Below are 16,739 nucleotides of genomic sequence, written 5' to 3' on the forward strand. Positions count from 1 at the left end.
GTCACTGAATTCTGCACTTTAGCAGCTGAAACTACGGTGGCCGACATGTGCAAATGCGCAGCAACAGAGAAAACATGCAAACAAAAAAAGAGACGCAAACAAATGAAATGCAGCAAACAAGAAGAGATGACGCAAATAAAATGCAGCAAACAAAAAGAGAGACGCAAATGAAGCAAACAAAAACAGAGACACAAACAAAAAAGCAAATGAAATGCAGCAAACAAAAAGAGACGTAAACAAAAGTCCCTCCTGCTTTGGTCGACCAAAACAGCAGAAGAAGGGGCGGATCTCCTGGGGTGGCATGGGTGGCAGTTGCCACCCCAAACGAGAGCTTTGCTACCCCTGTTGCCACCCCAGCTAGCGACAACGAATTCAAAAAATAGTTATGGCAAATCGGACATTAAGCGCATAAAACTCTTTTTTCCGACAACTTTGAATGCAACACGATGTAACCTGACACCTAGTGCTGAGTAGCGGGAAGTGCGAGAGAAGGACAGAGCGCGAGGCAGTAGCATTGATGGATATATTATTGGACCATTATTGGACTTATCGTGCGCCACACATGCGCCATTGCTGTCCATTGAGTCAGGAATATCGATGGTCAGGAAAATACTACAACCACGCAAAGAATCGGAAAAAAGAACGCAATGTTTAGCAGTTAATTCAACCCTATGACAGCTATAGATAACAAGGGCTTCAGATTTCACAGGTGAGGAAAAAGTTTTAGTTTTAAAAAAAAACATTGAACAAGTGAGCAGTGGGTCAGTTATACTAGCCTAACTGTTGCTGGACTGGTATTGACTTTGATAACCATAACATGTGCTGCGCAGTTCGGTTTGTTTTGGTTCCGTTAGCACTAAACTAAGACAATCCGCCCACCAAGTCGTCAGTTGAGCAGCTGTTTTAATGTCCTGTTTTGGTGTTTTTACTACTTTTTTGTGTGGGATATGTTTGTTTTTGGTGTTTCCCCTGATCGGTAATCTCTGCTATATCTGCTCGTTGAGCTGTTGTTTGTCGGTTGCCATGGCAACGGGTCGTGCGTAATGCCGACATACAAGGCGAGAAAGGGCGGAATAGAAGTGGTTGGACCTATTTTTCTTTATTTCTTTTGAATTTTGTTACTCTTAAATGTCTATTTTTTGTATTTACAGTTTATTTGTAGGTTGATAATTGTTTTTCATTTTTTTTTGTTTTATTACTTTTCTTATTTATTTTCTAAATTTAGACAGGAAGTAATCTGGGCCATCCACTTTCTATAAGTGTAGGGGCCTGGTGAAGGACCAGCAGGCATTTGGGTTTGGAGCCGATGGTTTTTACCAGAGCAAGAGAGGTAGCATGAGAACAAAGGAAAGTTTGATCTCTGTAATTGTTTGGTAAAAGAGGAAAATAAATCACCAAGAACAATCAATAAGTTTGGACATTGAACCTTCTTTTGCCTGCGTCAAGAAACATGACCCCAGTGCCTCAGTAGTGGCTTGGTGGAACTTTTATTGGATGTTTAGCTTGGCAAACAATCAGAAGTGGTTCTGTCTAGTTTGGTTCTTCACCTGTTTCAGCTTTATTGTAGCTTTATTGCGGCGCACTGCAGCCGCTGCAATTCCTAAAAACAAGCGACAAAAACTGAGCTAATCCCCTGTGTTCACAAAACGTGGTGATATTTATAACGGTCGTCAAACTACGGTTCCTACAGCATATTTAACCCTTGTGCGTTCGAGGACTGAGGCAAACGTGGAGGACTGTGGCAAATGATACAAGTTTTACAGGTGTGGGGTCGGTTGGACCTAATTTGTAAACACAAGGGTTAAAATAAAACGATTGACCAATATAAATAGAAATTCACCCATTCTTGCATCTTGACAGAACTAACAGAAACTAAACTGTTTATAGTTTTGTATCATGGAGAATCTAATTTCTAATCTTTATTTTAAGATTATCTGATAACAAATGATGGCGCTACTAATATTCTCGTGATAGATTTCTGCTCGTCCTGTATTGGAATAAAAAGGTTTTCTGGACACAATGAATCATATAGCGACTAATGGGCGCTGTCCAGTACATATCAATTAGCAGCAGTATGAAAGACTTAAAAATAATTAACTATACTACATTAAGAAATTGTTTTTAAGCCTCGGTGCTACATGAAGCTCATTTTGAAACAATGCAAGTTAAAAACAGTATTTTGCAACAAATAAAGTAAATTAAGTGTAATGTTAGGTCCATGTAAGCTAAACGTGAGAATGAGATGTTTATATATATATANCTCTGCTCTGGATCCTTGATCACCTGCTCACCTGTCCACCCTCCAGTCTTTTGCTCTCAACCAACCCTGAAGATATCGTTTGGAGATCTTCGTATTGCTCCCCTGCTCGCAGCCGATCTTAGTCTCAGCAGATAGATGACCCTCCTCGGATTTTCCTCACCTTCACCTACAGTAACTTCTATCTCCCTTCCGCCCTCATATTGATCTCCTACTCAGTCTCCTTATTAAATACTCATTTTTCTCCGTCAGTGCAACCGTCTCCAGGATATACCTGATCAGCTGACTGCCTTAACTCAAACCATGTCTGAAATGTCATGTCAACTCCAAGAAATATGTACTAAAATGCAATCTTCTGGTGCTAATCCAGTGTGTCCCCCTACCTCGTCAGCTCCTGTCGCTACTTCTGCCTTGCCTGCCTTCCAGGAGGCTGTTTTCTGGAGAACTAGATAAATACAGAGGGTACCTCCTCCAATGCAGTTTTTGGCCGATTCCCTCAATCTTTCCGTGATGATTCCAGCAAAATATCTTATATTGGGCTTTTAAAGGATAAGGCCCTAAAATGTATGGAGGCAGTCATTAATGAAACTAATCTATACTTGAGACCTTTAACCTGTCATTCACGAGAGGACCCAAATTTGGGTCCTCTCGTTGTGAATGACAACCTGTGAATGACAGGTTAAACAGACTTTCAATCTGGGATCCAGTAGTGAGGACATAAGCAAAAGACTGGAATTTAAAGCAGGGCAATCGATCTGTTTCCGAGTTAGTCACTGAATTCTGCACTTTAGCAGCTGAAACTACGGTGGCCGACATGTGCAAATGCGCAGCAACAGAGAAAACATGCAAACAAAAAAAGAGACGCAAACAAATGAAATGCAGCAAACAAGAAGAGATGACGCAAACAAAAAGCAAATAAAATGCAGCAAACAAAAAGAGAGATGCAAACAAAAAGCAAATAAAATGCAGCAAACAAAAACAGAGACACAAACAAAAAAAGCAAATGAAATGCAGCAAACAAAAAAAGAGATGCAAACAAAAGTCCCTCCTGCTTTGGTCGACCAAAACAGCAGAAGAAGGGGCGGATCTACTGGGGTGGCATGGGGTGGCAGTTTCCACCCCAAACGAGAGCTTTGCTACCCCTGTTGCCACCCCAGCTAGCGACAACGAATTCAAAAAATAGTTATGGCAAATCGGACATTAAGCGCATAAAACTCTTTTTTCCGACAACTTTGAATGCAACACGATGTAACCTGACACCTAGTGCTGAGTAGCAGGAAGTGCGAGAGAAGGACAGAGCATGAGGCAGTAGCATTGATGGACATATTATTGGACTATTGTTGGACTTATCGTGCGCCACACATGCACCATTGCTGTCCATTGAGTCAGGAATATCGGTGGTCAGGAAAATACTACAACCACGCAAAGAATCGGAAAAAAGGACGCAATGTTTAGCAGTTAATTCAACCCTATGACAGCTACAGATAACAAGGGCTTCAGATTTCACAGGTGAGGAAAACGTTTTAATTTAAAGAAAACATTGAACAAGTGAGCAGTGGGTCAGTTATACTAGCCTAACTGTTGCTGGCCTGGTATTGACTTTGATAACCTTAACATGTGCTGCGCAGTTCGGTGTGTTTTGGTTCCGTTAGCACTAAATTAAGACAACCTGCCCACCAAGTCGTCAGTTGAGCAGCTGTTTTAATGTCCTGTTTTAGTGTTTTTACTACTTTTTTGTGTGGGAAATGTTTGTTTTTGGTGTTGATTCCCTTGATCGGTAATCTGCTCGTTGAGCTGTTTGTCGGTTGCCATGGCAACGGGTGTGTGTAATGCTGACATACAGAGCGAGAAAAGGCGGAATAGAAGTTGTTGGACCTATTTTTCTTTATTTCTTTTGAATTTTGTTACTCTTAAATGTCTATTTTTTTGTATTTACAGTTTATTTGTAGGTTGATAATTGTTGATTTCATTTATTTATTTATTTTTGTTTTATTACTTTTCTTATTTATTTCCTAAATTTAGACAGGAAGTAATCTGGGTCATCCACTTTCTATAAGTGTAAGGGCCTGGTGAAGGACCAGCAGGCATTTGGGTTTGGAGTCGATGGTTTTTACCAGAGCAAGAGAGGTAGCATGAGAACAAAGGAAAGTTTGATCTCTGTAATTGTTTGGTAAAAGAGGAAAATAAATCACAAAGAACAATCAATAAGTTTGGACATTGAACCTTCTTTTGCCTGTGTCAAGAAACATGACCCCAGTGCCTCAGTAGTGGCTTGGGTTAAAATAAAACGATTGACCAATATAAATAGAAATTCACCCATTCTTGCATCTTGACAGATCTAACAGAAACTAAACTGTTTATAGATTTGTATCAAGGAGAATCTAATTTCTAATCTTTATTTTAAGTCGTATTTAATAGTATATCTGATAACAAATCATGGCGCTACTAATATTCTCGTGACAGATTTCTGCTCGTCCTGTATTGAAATAAAAAGGTTTTCTGGACACAATGAATCATATAGCGACTAATAGGCGCTGTCCAGTACATATCAATTAGCAGCAGTATGAAAGACTTAAAAATAATTAACTATACTACATTAAGAAATTGTTTTAAGCCTCGGTGCTACATGAAGCTCATTTTGAAACAATGCAAGTTAAAAACAGTATTTTGCAACAAGTAAATAAAGTAAATTAAGTCTAATGTTAGGTCTATGTAAGCTAAACGTGAGAATGAGATGTTTTATATATATATAAAAATTCCCTTCTCACCCTCCACGGGTGGTCTCTCTCATCCTCTGAGCTTGGGTCCTCTACCAGAGGCCTGGGAGCTTGAGGGTTCTCCTCCAGTATCTTGGCTGTGCCTAGAACTGCACATTTCTGGACTGAGATGTCTGATGTTGTTCCTGGGATCTGTTTTAGCCACTGCTCCAGTTTGNTTTTTTATATTATTTAATTGCAGACAAATGTCACATACAGTATGTCAGACACAAAATGACTGCTTGGTCCATTTTGTGATTATATCAACATTCATCTAGGTTTTGATTCAATTATAAAATCTAAATTTTTTTCATACCAGAACAGATTTACATCTAATTTTTTATTAATTTTTTTTTTAAAAAGAAATTACAAATTATAGAAAATATATTACAACATAGTTACTATAATTTGGGATATTTACAGGAAAATAGTCATATTAATGAGCACAGCAGGAAAGAGGGTTAGAAAACAGTAGTTTCCTGGCTAAAATGGGAGACTTGACACGTATGGATCATCTGAAGTAAGAGGATTCTTTAAAGACCATATGTCTTAATAGTCAATCCTTTCTGCAAGCTATATTGACCTCTGACTGTTTTCTTTGTCTTCAGGTGGCAGTAGTTGTGACAGAACCTGACTCGGAGCAAATAGAAGACATTTCCACACCACCGACTGAACCTCAGGTGGAACCAATTGAAGACATTGCAACAGAATCCTGAACTGAGCTTTCACTGCTCTCTCTTGTTGTTGTCATGTTCTCAGAGTAGAAAATTTGATCATCAGTAATGAAAATTTTGTTTTCAGGAACTCCGTATGATTACACATTTGTTGATGGTTGCATTTGAAGGAAATGAAGCAAATGATTTTAAGTTAAAAAAAAAAAAAAATAGCCCTAGCAATTTTTGAACCCTTTCCAATCCATTTCCCTATACTGAATTGCAATACAAGTTTATAGAGAAATTTGGACTGAAAAGTTAATTCAGTTAAAGTCAATTAAATTAATTTTATTAAAGACAATTAAACTTGGGAAGCAGACATACAGTAACTGTTGATTGAACTTAAAGCTGAGACTTTGAGGTTGGTAAATCTTGTTAAGAAGTTCAGGAATCAGGATGTACTATATTCTGTTCATAGATGTGTCCACTCTATAATTCCATCTTCATAATTTGTGTTGTCTGCTAAAATATGTTTTTATATAGCGCTTTCCTTGTCCGGTTGGTCGTCCAATTTGCTTTTCACTAGCAGTACTGTTCACTTGGCACAACTTCATCTGTACAGTTTTAACAGATATTGACATACATCCATTCATCAGCAAACTTAATCATACCACACACCTTCTAATTGGCACACAGCGTCTGATCCCTAATCTATAAGTCTTAGCTGCACTTTAATTATTAGTTAGAAATGTGAGAAATTATGCACAGAAATACTTGTATCCAAGTATTATTTATTTTCTTTTTCAAAGTGTTAACCACTGAGTAATCACGGGTTCCACGAAATGTAAGCGGCCATTATTTTACTTGTAATTATAGAATAGAATTGAATTTAATTCTGCTTATAATCCAACACAGCTTGCTACTCATATGTATACTACGCACTGCTGTCACGTTTGGTCTACTGACTTGTCAGTTATTATTTATGAAAACCACATAATTATCAGTTATCTTGATATGAGTGTATAAACATTGCAATCTCAGTGAAAATAAAGTTAATGATTTGAAAACTCAAACCGTATTCATAATTGATTTTTCGATTACCATGAATTTTACTGCTGTTGTGAATAAATAATACTAATAGTATGACAGCAGCTGAAAGGCCTTTATTTTGTCTTTGCAAAATCTCCCTTATCTAAGACTTTCCTTTAGATCCAATGGAAACACCTAAAACACAAGGTGAATGTTGTAGAAGATATGTTAAAGGGAACACCAAGTCAGATAAATATTTTAAAGCAATGGAAATGGTTAATAAGAAAAGTGAATATTCATCAATGTGGAGGTGAAACATTTTTCGTAGCAGCTGTATTACAATACCAAAGCAATTGGTTACTTCTGGCAGTGATCAAAAAAAGTCACGGTTAACTTTTCTTCGTTAACTTAACTTCTTCTGAAAACAGAAGTCAAAAGGTGAGTTCTGAAAGTTGTAGAGAATGAATTTAAAGCCTACACATGATGCATTGACATAAGCAGAAAGTGATGAATCTCATAAGTGGTATTTTATTAGGTTGTATGTATTAAAATTCCTACCCCACACTGTAAAGCATTTCATTGTAAAAAAACGAGTAAATTACTGGCAGCAGGAATGCCAGAAATGTACCATTTTTATCAGGTCATTCACTGTAATGTAATTTAACAGTATTTTACTGTAAATTGAATAACAGTAAATCAATAGCTTGTTAGATAGAGGAAAATTAGGAAAAAAACCCTCTTCTTTAATCTTGAAGTAAGAGGAGCAAGCAAAAGATAAAATTCACACGCTAGTTATTAATGATATTACCATAAAAACCCAAGAAGAAAGAAACAAGAAATTTTATGGTCATTTGAATAAATCAAACTATTCAAAGGATGATTGTCATTTATTTGTTGAAAACATTAAAAAGTCTCATAAAATAGTGGATGAAACAACTTCTAGCAGACAAATTATTTGTCAAGCGCATTTCCACTGGTGAACTATCTCCAACTATGAAATGGCCTCATTACTCTTATTCCTAAATCAAACAAAATAAAAACTTTTGTTGGAAAACTGGATCATGTAATGATTACAAACTCTTAGCGTATGTGTATGCAAACCGATTCAATATAAATAAATAATTGAATGTCAGTCAGCTTTTAATAGAGGCAGAGTATTCACAGTCATTTACTTGTTCTTGATATGTTAGATTGAGAATCCATTGATGGTTTAACTTTATTTTAACATTTTTACAAGATCTTTGATATGGTTGAACACAACATTTTACTTGCTTTAAACTTATAAGGTTTTGCTGAAAATTTTTGGAACATTATAAAAATGTTTTACACTGATACATTTAGCTCTGTATTTCTTAACCCTGGTATGCAGGGGCACTACCAGGAATATTGGGCCCCATGACAAAAAATTAGATTGGGCCCCCCTCTGCACAACTACTGTTACAGTTTTTTGAGTCTATCTAACCCATCAAAAGTATCATAATTTTAAAGGCTTGCCACTGCCTTGCTTCCTTTGGTCCAATACTGATACTAGCACAATATTTACTGCTATTTTACCTGCAACAGTCCACATACAATACAGCAAATAGGTGGCTGAAATTTTATTATTATTAGTTTTATCTCATTGAAATGTCTCTTCCCACTTGCAACAGTCACAAAGTGCAAAATATACATAAAATAATCCAGACTTCTCAAAAAAATGCTATGTAGTTGCATTTCATTCAAGCTGCAGTATGTAACTTTAATAAAAAAATATGTTTTCTCCACATTTGTACATTTGTTAAAGCTGTCACCATGTTATGACGGTTTGCTATGAGACAGATAATCTGTGAAAAAAATCAATCTCCTCCACCTTCTCCCTGATCTACTGTTGCTAGCTAAAATAATGCACCATTCTGACCAACAACAACCAATCAGAACCAGGAGGGTTTTAGTGTTGTTAATCAACTTCATTCACTCACTGATAAATGTGCTAATGGTGGAGAAACAACTTATTGTTTCAGGAAAACTGTTTATCTGCCGTCATTGATAGCTTTGTTAACTAAACTGAGCATTCACAGTTTGAATCTGCATAGCTGTGTGCTATGCTGACTGCAGCATAGCACAGAGCAAGGGGGAGGAAGGATGAGCAGCCACATGAGATTGTGATTGACAGTGCTAAAACCCTCTTCCTGCCTCTGGTTGTTTCTAGACGGCATTGAGAGAAGGCAGAGGAAATAATTTTTTCACAAATTATCTCTCATGCCATACTGTCACAACACAATGACATTTCAAACAAATATGTAAAACAATATTTTTATAAAAGTTACATACTGCAGCTAAAAAACAAAACAAAATATATACTTTTCTTGACAAAAATGCATGTTTAGGGAAAATGAAAAAGAAAAGATATACATTTCTTGACGGCATCAAATGTGTAAGGACAAGGAAAAACAAAATGTATATTTATGCTTTAATTTTTTATTAAGTCAGTTTTGATCCTCCATTGTTAAAAAGTACAACTACAACAAAATAAATTATTTTAAATGTACAGTAAAGGTATTTTTGCTTTTCTAAGTCATTATTAGAGATATTTGTTATGACTAGTAGTTGAATACAGAAAATTCTATGTAATCACACATGTTCAGCAGAATGAAACAAAAACTATTTCAATACTTTAGTTTTGAAAACTGATTTTATTCTATTTTTTTGCGACAGAGCTTACTTAATGAACTTTGTCATATTTCCAAGATGGCAAAAAAATACACATTAAAATTTATTAATTTAACAGTCTGCCATTTGACTATAGTCAAATGGCAGACTGTTATATGAGTCTGCCATTTGACTATATGAGTAATATGAGTTATATGAGTAAAAAAACATGTTTTTTTACTCATATAACCATCTCTTCTATGCAGCTAAGTTGGTTTGGTATAAAGTGGAGCTAATGTGCTAACAAAGGTCAAGTTAAGGACGAACATACAGCATATATAAAAAATTAAAAAATGCCTGATGTTACATTTGAAAAATAAAGACTAATGGAACTAATTTTAGTTCCATTAGTCCTTTTTAAAAGAAACTGAATGTTGTGACCAAACATTCATAGACCAAATATGTAACAAGAAATTCATCAGGAACTCTGACATCAATTGTCTTCCTGTTGGGAACCTCTGAGGGAAGGAAGGGACTTACACCCTTACACTTACGGCTGTAAGGAAGGGACTTACAGGTGTACACCCGTAAGTCCCTTCCTTCCCTCACTAGATGTCCTCAGGGAGCAGGTTTGGAGCTGAGCCTCTCGGAGGTTCTCCCGCACACCTGCTATTCATCTTCCTTCATTAGATGAGGTATAAGAAGAGCCGGCTGCTGGTTCTCCGACGCCAGAGTGTTTGCCTACCTCTCAGAGTCTCAGCTCTTCGTCTGAAACCTCTTGAGTTCAGAGCTCTCCTATGTCTGTGTTCTGCCCTAGGTACGCTTCGACTCGGGACTCAGATCGTGGTTTCCTCCCTCCTGCTCCAAGTTACCCCCTACAGCGGTCTCCACCCCGCAGCAGCCCCGGCTGACTACTGCTTGACCCGAGCCCAACTGTCGCCCCTCCCTGGTGGGTCACCCTGCCCACACGAATAAGTGCCACCGGTGTTATCCAGCCTCAGCATCCCTGCTCACGCCTCTCCTTTGTCCCCTAGTGTTCCGAGCCAGCCTTCCAGTGTGGGTGTGTATCCTGGACTCCCTCATCATTACACTGTCAACTTCTTGTAAATAAATCTAAATAAACTGTTCTAATCTCCTGATGGTGTTTCTGAATGTGGGTTAAACAAATTCCCAAAAGCGTGACACTTCCTTTTCTAACCTAAGAAGAATTTTAAAAAAAAATAAATAAATAATAATAATAATAATATCTTTAAAGAAAATAAGTACCAAATAGCTTTCTATTGCACTCCCACAAAAAACTTAAGATATTAAGTATAAAATTTTCCCTATAATGACCTGCAAAAACAAAATTCAAAATAAATACCAATTCCTGTGGGTTTTGTGACAGATTTTGAGACGATGCACTTTTTTTTTTTATTGCGACTTCATTAATGTTTTTAGAAAGATTTCTGTGGATATTGTACAAGAAATCTATTCCATCTTTAAGTTTTAATATCACAAAATTTGATCTTTTAACAGGGGAAGTAAGAGTTAAATTATATTAACAATGTAATCCTTTGGCTAAGTTTTATTCACAAACAACTGCTTTCTAAAAATCACCTCCATTTTTAAAGTGAAATATTTTATTTAGGAGTCATTAAACGTTGCAACATCACAAAAGCTCAATCTTTATACAGATATGTTAATATCTTAATTTAAGATTTTAAATTTGTCTTGCATTTATGACATTTTGTTTTATTTTCCTCACAGTTTATGATTATTTTTTTCTGCTCCATACAGTTCATCATATTAAACTTTATTACTAATTTGTGCCTTGTTTGTTTGTTGCCTCTGTTTTCTTTGAATTTTCTAAGACTGGGAAAAAACATTGCCATAAACCCGCCTTTCAACTCAAAACGTCTCATGCAGCAATAAATTGTGGGTAATACATTTCGAAGTCCATAAAAATGCGGACTTCGTGTAAGGGTGGAAATAGTACCCGAAATGGGCAGGGCGAAGGGCGGATGTGGACAATGTGGACACACTACGCACTCAAACCCTTCAACATGAAGTTGAAGGACATTTGAAGGACACAAGGGCGGAACGAGAGTGGGAGTGCGTGTATTGCTACAGGGCTTGTGTATGGGTCAAGGAGGGTTTTCCGCTATTGTGAGGACAATTACCAAAAATAAATAGAAATCTTTTTCTAACTTCAATATCAGACCTATGTTTTTATTCACAAGCCAGGGTATATTGGAAAATTAATATTCTTGCTCATAGGAGGAGGGGACGGAATTATGTCCCCCTCCTTACCATGGAACAGGTGTTCTAACTTTCTGTGCTACCCATGAATCCGGAGGCAAAGGCACTGAGAATCGTTCAGTTATTATTAGACTGAGGGGAGCCTGACTAATTTATTTTGTTAAATTGTTGCATAGATAAAAACAAAACAAATGTAAGAAAAAAAGTTTAAAACAAAACAAAACAAAACAAAAAACAATAACAACAAAGGGCACTTGGGGTATTAGGGTATAGGCTCAAGCTTTACTTATTGCTAATCAACCAATAAGTGAAGTTGAAGCTTATGACATCACCCCTCCTCATTTGGATAACAAAGCAGAAACACATACTTCATGTAAAAAGAGGAGACAGAAAAATCAAAACGAACAAATGAAAATAAATGACGTTTGGGCAGAGAACTAAATAAAATTGGAAAAAGGTAGGCATAAAACATAAAAATATAATTTTAAAAACATATATTTTTAAATTTATAGTATGTGTATAATTTGATTTAACTAAACTGAAAAAATAAATATGAAGGTCAGCTAAAATGTATAAAACATATGGTAAAGTCCTCCTTTTTAAAATTAATTGGTGCATTTTAGGTGTATTGATTTATTTATTGTGCCATTTATGTATTCCTGCTTTTGTTTTTATTTCTGTCATTTTCGGTCCTCTCTATACTTCCAAAATGAAATCCTACATTGAGACAGTGGAGCATGTAGTAGTTGCTCCCAGCATACAGTCGAGACAACAAATTGCAGCTGGACATGCAAGACCTTTAGAACAAAGTTTTCAGTTCAGGATATTATTCTTTTTGTCGAAGTATCTTTAAAAGACGAAATGAATGGGAAGAATATCGATTTTTGTCTATTTTACAAATATGATTAGTATCTAGCGACCCGAACCACACTCAATTCCGGTAGGTGGCGGTAATGGGCGAAAACGTTGCTTTGCCAACCGCCATTAAACAAAAAGAAGAAATCGGAACTCTTTGTGTGCTAGTAACGCATTGGGTGCTGTGGTAGCTTCAACCATAAAATCGGTTTATAGCAGTTCTCTCTTTATTTTTTACAACAATATTCAAAACGTCGTACGCAATGAGGTAAATATGGTTAAATTCTGTTTGGTATAGTTAATACTTTAGGAGCAGTTTGCTTACTGATATAGGTGATTATGCGTTAGTAGCCTAGCTTGGTTTAGCTTGCGCAACTGGAGGCTAATTTGAAGTGAGCGCTGTAATTAATGTATGAATCAGCATTAAACTAGAATTACGCCAAAGAAAAGAGTCAGTTTTTCGCTGAACCTTGATCCGTTGTTCTATGGTTTGCAGTAGATTATCTGTAGTTATTGACATCCTTTTAGATTGACGCAGTGCCTGTTAAATACGGCCGTTTTTACACGAACTAATGAATTGCCCGTTTTATTTCTTTATTTTTACTAAAAATTACATTTTTAAAACCAAATTTTATTTTACCATGTTTAACTTAATGACTGGCGTGTTTCTCAAAATGCACTTCCAACGTTTCGTCCCAGTAGTCTAACATTAGCTGCATGTATTTCCTGTGGATTATCTAACATGTTTCTGTGTTAATATGCAGAGGAGACCGCGGCAGAGGCCGAGGGGGCCGCTTTGGGGGTCGTGGAGGATTGGTTCAGGGGTGAGTGTGTTGTTAAATAAGAAATGTGTACGTTATAAATATATTAGAAACGGTGCACTGATCAGATTCACGGAAATTTTGTAACAGGTTTGCATCGAGATTTTACGGGCTAAAGAGTGTAGAAGTTGCAAACTTGATTTAATGGTGGGAACAATTGTTTCATTGCAGGGTGATTTGATTGAATGATTTGATGTTTATTGCATTATAAATAATTTTATAAAGAAAAAAACATCTATCTATAATAAAATCTGTCTATATGTATTTTTGTTTTCTTTTTTTAATTTTTTAATTTTCTTTTTTTATTGATTTGTTGGAAATAAACATATTCATATTCAATCTGGCACTGGAAGGTCCACTACTAGTTGCCACTGCCACAATTTGAGTTTGCTGTCTCTTTGGTCTTTGGAATATTTGCCCTGATGTTTACTTCTATAGCAAATGTAGAACCGCTAATGTTTTCTTACTTTCTTTTTTTACTATTTAGATATCGCCCATTTGTCCCACACATCCCATTTGATTTTTATGTGGTAAGTGATGGAAATGCAATATGGTATTACAGTAGTTCATTACTGTAATACCATATGGTATCACTGTAACAGTGATAGTAATATCACTATTACACTATTACAGTAAAATTAATCACTGTAATAGTGATAATGGACATTATATGTAGATTGCAAAGCTAGTTTTTTAGATGTGAATGGGTTCTAAGGTCTTAATGACCTAGTGTAATACCATATTGCATAGTGCTACACAATGATCACCATTAATCACACAATAACTGTCTTTTCCAATAATTACAATAAGCTGTTAGTGAAGTAGAAGCATTGATGATCACCCATGGGTACTGAAGCAGGTTTCTGTTTGGCACCAGTGTGAGATGGCATTCCCCAGAGTAAAGCCTATGCCTGATGAAACTGCTTTCAGCGAATGTCTGCTGAAGAGAAACCAGGACCTGAGCCCCACACCTGCAGAGCAGGTCTGCCCCCGTCAACGTACTATCAAATTTTTTATTCAGACATCATGCTCTCTGATAATCTGACCACCTTCCTTTTCTGTATCTCTTAGTCCTCCATCTTATCTTTAGTCACAAAGATAAATAATGTCATTGACAACCTGATTGTAGCACCTGGGAACTTTGAAGTAGTAAGTAACATGTCTTACATGTAGACCGGTTATTTTTTTCAAAAAGTAAGCATACTTTTCTGACAAACAAAAAAAAAATAAAATCTCTGTGCAACTCTTGATAGCAAATTGAAGAAGTCCGTCAGGTTGGCTCATACAAGAAGGGCACTATGACGACAGGACATAATGTTGCTGACTTGGTTGTCATCCTAAAGATCCTCCCAACACGTGAGTTAAGGTTACAGTGAAGGAACATAAGCTCTTTGTTGCTTATTCAGTATGTATCACTTCTCCAGTGTTACCTTTGAGTCATTAAGGCTTCAAGTTTCTTATGTAGGCTGCTGTTTGATTATCACTATGTATTTTCCAAGTCTGAATGTCTTTGAGAAAATATTTGTATTTCCATACTATATTCCTTATCCCATTGTCTAAATGTTAAATTTTTTCATCCAGTTAGTTCTCTGTTAATGAATAAGCACTGGAAAAGTATGGAATTTGACAAGAAAAATGTGTATGAACCCTGAGGCAATGGCTTTAAGCTTACTGATGATCTAATATTCCACTGGTTTCAGCCACTGATGTGTGTAGACAAAAAGCAACGAGAGATCAGTTCATATGGAAGTTTTTCTCAAAAAGATTTACAAATGTATATGAAACAATGCATAACTGCATATCTAAACATTCACATGTATAAACAGTTTCACCAAATTTTACATGTTTCATGCTTACACATGTTGTACACTTAGAAATGTTGTGGTATGCTTTGTGAATTTTTTTGAGTAATTTAGCTCCATAAGTTCAGTTTAAAAATGTCCTAGTACAAACTTTTAATCAACGCTACAAGGTAATCAAGGGTTTTTATGGAAAACCATATGTAATTTAGTAATATGTGTGTGTTAATCTTAAACAGTGGAGGCAGTAGCTGCTCTTGGAAACAAAGTTGTGGAGACCCTTCGCACCCAGGACCCCACAGAAGGTAAAGTCAGTGGAGAATACTGAGAGAGTTGTATCAGTCATTGGCATTTGCTGCAGTCATTTCCTAGGCTTTTTCATAAAGTTGTGGGTTTAATACATTTTAAAGCCCCTGGTTAATACACATTGTGATATTCAAAGTTACTTATCACCTAAAACCTCCAACCTTGTAATGTAATGTTAAATCATGATTCAGACTTGTCCAAAAACAGGAAGATAAAAAAATAAACCTTACATTTATCAGCTATGTTCCCAGTTTTGTCCAACTGTTGCAATACACTTTAACCAGCATTGCTTAAAAACAAAGTTTATTATGTAAAAGTAGAGGTAACACTTTATTTGAAGGGGGGTGAATAAGACTGTCGTAACACTTTCATAAACATGACATAACACCTGTCAAGAGCATGAATAAACCTTCATGAATATTTATGACTGTTGTCATAAAGCATCATTCGGTAAATTATGACACTTTTAATACAAAGTTGACATTATTCAAAATGTATTTGTTATGACAACTTGACATTAATCGATAAATCATTACTGTTTAAACTTTACCTTTAATAACAAAGTTATCTAGTTTTTAAAGTGCAATCAGTAATACTTTTATAACAAATTTATAACAGTAATGATTTATTACTGTTATAGTGGTGGTAGTAACAACTTTTTCAGCATGTCAATGTTCTTCTTAGGCCTTCTAATGAGCCATCATTTTCTCCAGGTGCGCTAACCCAGGGAGAGACCTAAAACATGCAGGATGCCGGCCCTCGAGGACCCACTTTGGGGACCACTGTGTTAGAGCAATAACCGTTTATAAGCATCTGATTTTGGTTGCATAAAAATGCATCACCGTCCTATTTGGAAATGAATTGTCAACATTTAAAACAAAATTAGTAATTTAAGATTACATTAAATACAGTTAGAAAGAAATCAGAATAAAAGCTGTTTTGCAAAGCAGAATAATTAGACTTGTATTGGGGGAATGAACAGTAACAATGTTCACAACTGGATCTGGTTGGTCATTAATTCTTTATAAATCTGTAGACCAAGTTGACTCCTTGCTCATGATGTCAGGTTCTCCGTTTGGTGCTTGATGCTTCAGCCATGAACAGCCGCCCAACAATGTTCTGAGTTTTCTAACTTGTTTTAAGATTATCTGACAAACCATTTCCGAAAACTGATTCAAATTTAAACGAGCTGACATCTCTCTCCAGTGTAATTCTGCAAAATAGTCCTGATTATTTAAACACTTTGGTTAACAATAACCCCCTCAATTTAGGTCTCTTTATCTTTGCAATTAAGCCCTCTGCAAGTGGAGACTTGTTTTAACATCTCTACCTTAACACTCATGTTAATTCTTGTTGGATTACTTAATTGTTTCTACTGATGCCAGGATTGGGCT

At 36.1% G+C, this 16,739-nt stretch overlaps 1 protein-coding gene and 1 long non-coding RNA gene across 2 annotated transcripts in view; both read left to right on the forward strand.

Annotated features, from left to right (window-relative positions):
• The window catches only part of LOC107834550 (uncharacterized), a 30,641-nt gene extending 18,776 nt beyond the window's left edge, over nt 1-11,865 (forward strand). Inside the window, exon 2 of the long non-coding RNA XR_001660346.1 lies at nt 10,141-11,865. This is a non-coding gene — a long non-coding RNA (uncharacterized LOC107834550). The remainder of the gene's footprint in view (nt 1-10,140) is intronic.
• A 493-nt stretch (nt 11,866-12,358) lies between these two features.
• ilf2 (interleukin enhancer binding factor 2) overlaps nt 12,359-16,739 on the forward strand; it is a 40,010-nt gene continuing 35,629 nt past the window's right edge. The window contains exons 1-7 of the mRNA XM_007542107.2: nt 12,359-12,687; nt 13,184-13,243; nt 13,728-13,770; nt 14,118-14,222; nt 14,312-14,389; nt 14,494-14,596; nt 15,279-15,344. Of these exons, the coding sequence (XP_007542169.1) occupies nt 12,683-12,687; nt 13,184-13,243; nt 13,728-13,770; nt 14,118-14,222; nt 14,312-14,389; nt 14,494-14,596; nt 15,279-15,344 (460 nt within the window). The 5' untranslated portion in view covers nt 12,359-12,682. The remainder of the gene's footprint in view (nt 12,688-13,183; nt 13,244-13,727; nt 13,771-14,117; nt 14,223-14,311; nt 14,390-14,493; nt 14,597-15,278; nt 15,345-16,739) is intronic.

Source organism: Poecilia formosa, unplaced genomic scaffold (assembly GCF_000485575.1).
Source record: "Poecilia formosa unplaced genomic scaffold, Poecilia_formosa-5.1.2 Scaffold659, whole genome shotgun sequence".
NCBI lineage: Eukaryota > Metazoa > Chordata > Actinopteri > Cyprinodontiformes > Poeciliidae > Poecilia > Poecilia formosa.